The sequence below is a fragment of the Haliotis asinina genome, chromosome 3, assembly GCF_037392515.1.
Source record: "Haliotis asinina isolate JCU_RB_2024 chromosome 3, JCU_Hal_asi_v2, whole genome shotgun sequence".
Taxonomy (NCBI): domain Eukaryota; kingdom Metazoa; phylum Mollusca; class Gastropoda; order Lepetellida; family Haliotidae; genus Haliotis; species Haliotis asinina.
The window spans coordinates 42,129,983-42,138,241 of NC_090282.1; the positions used below are offsets into that span (position 1 = coordinate 42,129,983).

The following is an 8,259-nucleotide window of genomic DNA, read 5'->3' on the forward strand; positions in this document are numbered from 1 at the left end:
CGACCTTCTTGCCCACAGACTTACTGACTTGAACTACACAGACCACGTGTCAGAGTTACTTCATCTTTGCTGAACATTCAGATTACTGAAATGGACTTTATCATCACAATTCTCAAATGTTTATACCTTTTTCATTTATAAAATATATTTCTGTATCAAATATATTGTGCAAATATATACGGTCAGAATGAACGCTATATACCCCCGTTACTTAGCGGGGGTATAATAAACATATATTGCACTGTTGATATCACACTGTGGTTTGTTAATTCTTTGGTTTCACATTTATTTCAGACTCGCTGTGCGCATGCGCAGAGCATGTAAAATATCTACTGGCTAAGTTCCGCTTTGGTCGTACGTTTACCGATAGTGTAAATACACTAAAAAATGAAATGATAAAATAATAATTATTTACGAGTGACAACTGTTCATAGCTGACTAAATATATCGATTTGCATTATGCTTTTCAGTTATTGATGTCCTAATTTGGTTGCAGCTGCATCAGAAATGCATGTTTTGTTAGTTGTGAGATGAAGAACGGTGGTGGTGAGATGTGTTCATACAAGAACTTATTGACATATATTAAGCTATTTATTTCACTACTCGCGGTCTTTGGTGATTACAAATATAAAAATAAGTTGTGATAGACATAAAACTATATATTTGGTTTGATTGTTCGTTTTCCTTACAGTGTGTTAACAATATCGGTAAACGTACGACCAAAGCGGAGGTTAGCCAGTAGATATTTTTCACACGCTCTGCGCATGTGCACAGCGAGTCTTAGATTAATGTGAAACCAACTTACTGCGAGCACCCAGGGCGTGAGGCCATTCATGTGGACCATCATCTCCCTTTCCCCGCACTGTCGACACGTAAAAGTTGTCGACAGTCCGGGTATAAACCTACTCAATCCTATGTTCTGTTGGCTTTTGGGGACGAGATTGAACACAGTGGTGCTTGGAAGGCGCACACAATCTGTGTGTAATAAATAATTTGCTTTCCTTTCACCTGCCATTACCAAATATGTTGCTTGCAAAAGCAACAAAAAGAAACATGACTTGAGGAATGTTATACATACCATTCAAGAATGCTCTATCCATATTACATTCAGAAATGATAAACATGCCATATAAAGGAATGTTGTAATATATTGAGGAATGCTATGCATAGTGCATGAAGAATTGCTATACATACGATAAGAAGGAATGTTTTAACATAATATAAAGGAATGTTGTACACATTACATTCAGGCATACTATAATACTAAATTCAAAATGTTAAGCATAAAGTATGAAAGCATGTTAAGCATACAATATATTCACGACATGTATGCACTATGAAGGAATGGTATACATACAATATTTAGGAAGGTTATACGTATTATGTGAAGGAAAGTTATACAAGAAAATCTTAAGGAATGATACAAATTTTATCAAGAAATGTTATACATGCAATATTACGGAATGTTATGCATTCTATATTCAGGAATATTATGGTGCAATATGAAGGAGGGCCATACATACAAAATGAAGAGATGTAATACATGCAATGTGAAGGGAGGTTATAATGCAATATGAATGAATGTTATAATGCATTATGAAGGAATGTTATAATACAATGCTATAACAGAGCATAAAGGAATGTTACAGTACAACATAAAGGAACAACATTATACATGCAATATAAAGGAAGGTTATGCATACAATATTGTTTTTTGTTATCATCCCTATTCCCACAATTTACATGATACATGTGTAGTACATTCAGGTAAATATCAATGACGGTATAAGTAATTGTAGCAGTAACAGTGTATAGTTAGTTACAAAGATATTTGCTTGATACACCTTTAACGCACTTTCACAAATTCCAGTCATGAAATAGATAAACATTCCATCCAAATTGCAATGATTATAGCTAAATGGACTTATATTATATTCTCTGGGTTATTGCACCTGAATAGATTATGAAAAGATGACCAGAAGATGAGGAGCTCACTGTTGCTGCATGAAGAATATGCATTGTATTTTGTGATTTCATAGTATTTTGCCATCTCTCTTACTATATGCTTAAAATATGGAACTTGTTGTTTTGTTTTGTGTGTATATATTACCTGTTTCACTACAAGACATATTACATTTAAAGACTTATTATTTTTTCCTTTAAACTCGAGTAGAATATTTTCTGTTGTAAAAATCAATTTTGCCGTCAGTTCCAGTCTAAAGCCAGCTGGGCAGGTTCTCCCAAATCTTTTTAACATGACAACAATCATTAAACAGATGGATAATTGTTTCTAGTTCTTTTGAACAAAATGTACACATAGGTGTGTCCTTTAGTGTAATTCTATTTAAGAAAATGAAATGTTTGTAGGTATAATATCATATATTATCCTCATCTGAAGCCATTTCCAAGTAGTACATTTTGTACAGCGATTTGTCATCATGTATATGTCTCGTAACATTGTGTTATCATATTGTGTTTCAAATACCCTTTCCCACTTTTTATGTGACTATGATTTATTATAGTTAGGATCTAATAATGAAATATAAAACGTTTTGGTGCCTTTAACCTTCAAATTTAGTTTGGATACATTGGCAGATAGTATTGGAGCAAATGGTATTGTTGTGGGAAGGGAAATATGTCTTTGTTTTAATCAGTGAGTGAGTGAGTTTTAGTTTTACGCCGCACTCAGCAATATTCCAGCTATATGGCGGCGGTCTGTAAATAATCGAGCCTGGACCAGACAGTCCAGTGATCAACAACATGAGCATCGATCTGCGTAATTTGAACCGATGACATGTGTTAACCAAGTCAGCTAGCCGTACCACCCGATCCCGTTAGTCGCCTCTTACGACAAGCTGAGTCGCCTTTAATTTGTTTTAATCAGTTATACATACAATATGAAGGAAGGTTATACATACAATATATATGAAGGAAGGTTATGCATACAATATGAAGGAAGGTTATACATACAATATGAAGGAAGGTTATACATGCAATATAAAGGAAGGTTATATATACAACATGATGGAAGGTTATACATACAATATGAAGGAAGGTTATACATACAATATGAAGGAAGGTTATACATACAATATGAAGGAAGGTTATACATACAGTATGAAGGAAGGTTATACATACAGTATGAAGGAAGGTTATATATACAATATGAAGGAAGGTTATAATACAATATGAAGGAATGTTGTAATGCAAAATGAAGGAAGGTTATATATACAACATGAAGGAAGGTTATACATACAATATGAAAGAAGGTTATACATACAATATGAAGAAAGGTTATATATACAATATGAAAGAAGGTTATACATACAATATGAAGGAAGGTTATACATACAATATGAAGAAAGGTTATACATACAATATGAAGGAAGGTTTTACATACAACACATACGAAGAACTGTTCTACACGCACATCCACCTATCCATCTGCAGATCTGATTTTATTACTTACGAGGGCGAACATCTTGGGGTTCATATTTTTCATACCATACACTAGGACAAAATGTCCCTTTGTGGAAACGTGACGTCATAAACAATGTCACGACGTCAAGGTTCTTCTGTGACGTTGCCCTCAACATGAGGGTAGCCAGCCGATGTTTGAAAGTAGATTTGGGTTTATTTTCCTCAGTTTAGCGACCTCGTTAATAAACAGAACATTATATTTGTGCCCATAACATGCTATGTTTACGACAGTCACGCCAAATCATCGGTATACCAACATTTAGACACTCGTGTCGTAAACATAGTATGACATGGGCACTCATATAATATCCTCTATATCTGGTAACACTGACACCTCTGACAGGTACTATTTTCACACTTTCTTTTCCCCCAGGTTATTTACTCGCGACCCAGTTTTTTGAGACAGTCGGATTGATCGCAATCGGCGCTGCAGCTGTCCTTCTGTTCCTGTCGATCTTCGTGGAGGCGCTCAAGGGCAAGAAGATCATCACAATCATCAACGCCTTAGCCTGCTTCGGTGCCTGTAAGTATTTATAAATTTATTTAAAAACTGAGTTGTACTGAGTTGCGTCCCTTTGCAGTAACAGATACCTCTGTCTACAGGTTCGAATACAGTTGGCACTGACTATGCTTATTGGTCTGTAACACAACAGTACATTAAGATGTACGTGTGTACACTCCCATACCAAGCTGAACTCAACACAAGCACAGTTTGTCTGAAAAGACTATACATGCACCAGGCTTTTTAAAAATTTGACTTGTATATTTGCAGGTGGAGCAATCATCGTCGGTGCGATCATCTACGGCAGTCGCTTGCTTTACTACTTTAGCTGGGCTTTCGCGCTGTGCATTGTGGGGGCAATAATGGAGGGCGTGGCAGGAGCATTACTCATAGTGGGAACGTTTGCTACCAGAAGAACATAAATGGTTAGCTGGAGAAGTCTAACAGTTACAGCCAAAATGATAGCGTCGAACATTGCATTCTTTGTGTTAAAGAATATTTGAATAAAACAACTTTTGACTGGGAATACTCCCACTAAAGAACCTTGACAACAACTCATCTTCCATCAACTCTAGTGTCGTGTTTTCTCTAGCATGTACAGTTGACTAATGGCAGTTTTAGATACAGCATGTTTCATGCATACATTTACCGGGTGGGAGTCTATCTCGAGCACAACACTGTATTTAGTATAATAAACAAACCTGACTAGGACCAAAAAAAAGCATCAAGACATGGGCACTGGAGGTTCACGACCTGTATGGTCTCTTTAGGAATGCTCAGACCCAAACTGGTATTCATTGATGTCAACAAAACATCGGTTTTAGTCATAGCATGATGAAAAGATGTGACTATTGAATTGTGTCGAGATTAAATTTGTTTTTCATTTCTATATACGTAGCTTTTTTATCATTTATTGGGGATTAATATGTTACATTATCCAGATATAATTGTATATCCGTTTGTCCATCAAAACAACTGCCTGTATATATACCTGAACTCTAAACAATAGCTGTGGAATTAATATCTTCAGTTTTGTTTCCTTGGTGTCTTACAAATTTCGAGGCTAAAAAGGACAAGAAACCTGGAGAGGTGTATTTAACACAGAAAATCATTTTAATGATTGCAGATGTCTTAGATTAAAGAATTCTGGGAGAACACTGGAAATGATGCATTGTATGATTTGTTTTTCCAGGTGTCTACACTTAGATGTTGCCTGCTATATCACCTGGTGTGTGTGTGTGTGTGTGTGTGTGTGTGTTTGTGTGTTTGTTTGTTTGTTTGTGTGTTTTTGTTTGTTTGTGTGTTTGTGTTTGTTTGTGTGTTTGTTTGTGTCTGTTTGTTTGTTTTTGTGTGTGTGTTTGTGTGTGTGTGTGTGTGTGTGTGTGTGTGTGTCCATGTGTCTGCGTTTGTGGATATTGCTACCAATAATTATAACGCCATTCACTGTTATCTTGTTTCATCAGCATCTAGGGGTAATGGAGCATGCAATTTGTGTAGGTCCTGATGCCATCAAAACAATGGAGGCATCAAAAACAGATTTGACAGTGCGATAGCTGAGATCATACAAAATACCACCAGAAATATACATAATCACACAAGATGTCGGAACGCGCACGTAAAATCTACCTCTAAGTGAGGCTGTCCCGTGTGAATCCAGACTCGATTTGAAGCTCAGAATGATAAACAATGATGTGCCTGATCGGTGTCTTCCCATTTGTGAGAACTCCCAGTTGTGAGAACTCCCAGTTGTGAGAACTCCCAGTTGTGAGACACATTAATGGTTGAGTGCGCATAGGTGGTACTCCCACGTCCTTTCATTGAAAGAGGGAACAACCCAGTTGTTGAAGAATACCCACAGGATGTATGAAGGCACTGTTCGTTAAAGAGCAGTTATTGTTTTCAATAAAGAACATGGATGGACGGAGAAATAATGAAATAGATTATCAAAGATATGGAGCGGTGCGGCCGACATCGGTACTTGTTGAAGGTCCGTCACATAATGGTACTGGCGAAGAGCAGTCAAAGTTTAAATATATTTATATTAATTATAGTTGTTACGGTTAAAAATTTGCAGGGACAAAAGGTATAAGAAATCCCCTCAGAACCAGCAAAACATAACACTGACAAGTTTGATATTTTCATTGATACTTTATATTGAGCAAACAAAAATATACAGATTCACAAGCGAGGTTTCATGTACAATGCAACTGAGTCAATTCTAAAGTAATGGGTCACAAATATAATTTATAATGTCAGCTCACCGAAGCCTTGATGTGAGAGTGAGAGACAGTTGAGCAGAGTGTAACACAGCGAGCGGTCATGTAGCGGTTATGTAGGTCAAGCGTTGACGGAGAGTGAGTGAGTGAGTTTAGTTTTACGCCGCTTTTAGCAATATTCCAGCAATATCACGGCGGAGGACACCAGAAAATGGGCTTCACACATTGTACCCATGTGGGGAATCGAGCCCGGGTCTTCGGCGTGACGAGCGAACGCTTTAACCACTAGGCTACCCCACCGCCCCGCGTTGACGGAGAGGCTGGCAGGTATGTACTCCAGTAATCAGTGTGCATTTACATGTGGACAACACGACACCTAGCCTTTATATACAGAGTCATTCATTCAAGAATTTTCGAGCACATACAATCATCACCATTAACGTGGAATCTGCCAGCAGTCTCCCGGAAATACGCTCTACTAATGAAAACATAAACTCAAGAGGAGGTAACTCTAAAACACAACCTTAAAGGCCTGCAGCCAAAATACTAAAACGTAAATGTGGCTCATAATAACAATCACTCAAATCTTTAAACATTTTGACCCAAATAATAATTATTACTTAATTAATAATACAATTTACAGAAAATACACGCTCGTAACATAGTTAAAACTGTTATTGCAATCAGATTTTATGATTTATGGTGAATTAGGTGGATACACAATCGGTGTATCCGTAAACGTAAGAATTATATCAAACTAGACTAAACTTGTTTTGTTCACAAGGTTCAGTTACATAGCTAAAATTAGCTCCAGTTAATCCATTCTATCAGATAGGGCTGTGTGGCGTGTCCATATTCGAAACAACTGCTCAGTGTTACAGCTGTCCTCCACCCCTGTGCCGTCCATTCTTCCCAAAAGTCTTTGGTCAGTGTTACATCTCCCTCCCAACTCTGTGGGTGGCCCAGCCGTCCATGACCCACAAAGTCATTGGTCGGCGTTATAACCTGTCGGCAGGTCAGAACCCTATGATCGTTGGGCCAAATGTGGTTCGACTTCCAGTCTTAGAGTGGGTTTAATGGTTTGTATACATATTACTAAAACCTGAGAGTTTTGGCACATCCCACTTGGGAACTAGTCTTAGCCTTGTTAAGACAGCAACACGCGTGTGATACGTCACTGATTAATGATAGTTTCAACGTAAAAGAGGTAGACTTCTGAAAACCGGATGCTAAGTTGTTCAGATTAAGAGTAAAAGTAAAAGTGACAAGACCCTTTCCACATTCATAAGAAATCTCAGTACAAAATAAAAAATAAGCTATAGGTTGCCAACGACTGAAGGTAAATCACCATACTAAGGACCATGGGGACTTACAGTACATTTGCTTCCTGCATGGACCCTAGTTGGATTTACATCATCCCTTCAGCTGTTAGCAATTTAGACAAATCCAGCCATAAAGTAAAAGAACACTTATTCTACGATTAAAAACCTGGAAAACTGAACTTTACTTCAAATGTTTTGGGACTTAAGTACCCTCTCAGGAGGACAATTATTTTACAGTACTTCAACACCCTTTGAGGGTACAGCCACTAACGATTTGAGTTACTAATTTAATCTTCCAATTATAAAATATTTATCTTTTTACAATTCAGTTAACAAATCTAATTCCTTTAAAAATGCAATAATTAAGTGAGAACTACTATTGTTAAAAAGATCCTTCATAGTATGTGAATTAAAATACTGATCCCTTGTGATGGAATACTCAACACAGTCAAGCAAGATATGCTTGACTGTGATTCTTTCATCACAAGGGATGCAGAACGGAGAATCCTCACCTTTCAGAAGGTATTCATGAGTATATCTCGTATGGCCAATACGACATCGCCGCAAAATGACCTCCTCAAATCTGGACTGACAACCCAATATAAGGTTTCATTGCATGTAATTTATTTAAATTATTTATATAATTTAATATTCTTTAATTTATATTATTTAATAATTCTGGATCTTTATGCGGTTTATATTTTCTTCAGAAATGCAAGCAGTTTGTCTTTGTTATAGA

The 8,259-nt window shown here is 36.9% G+C and overlaps 1 protein-coding gene across 1 annotated transcript in view; it reads left to right on the forward strand.

Moving 5' to 3' along the window:
• The window catches only part of LOC137276847 (uncharacterized), a 28,735-nt gene extending 23,864 nt beyond the window's left edge, over positions 1–4,871 (forward strand). Inside the window, exons 2-3 of the mRNA XM_067808496.1 lie at positions 3,854–4,003; positions 4,253–4,871. Of these exons, the coding sequence (XP_067664597.1) occupies positions 3,854–4,003; positions 4,253–4,404 (302 nt within the window). The 3' untranslated portion in view covers positions 4,405–4,871. The remainder of the gene's footprint in view (positions 1–3,853; positions 4,004–4,252) is intronic.
• Positions 4,872–8,259: the final 3,388 nt, after the last annotated feature.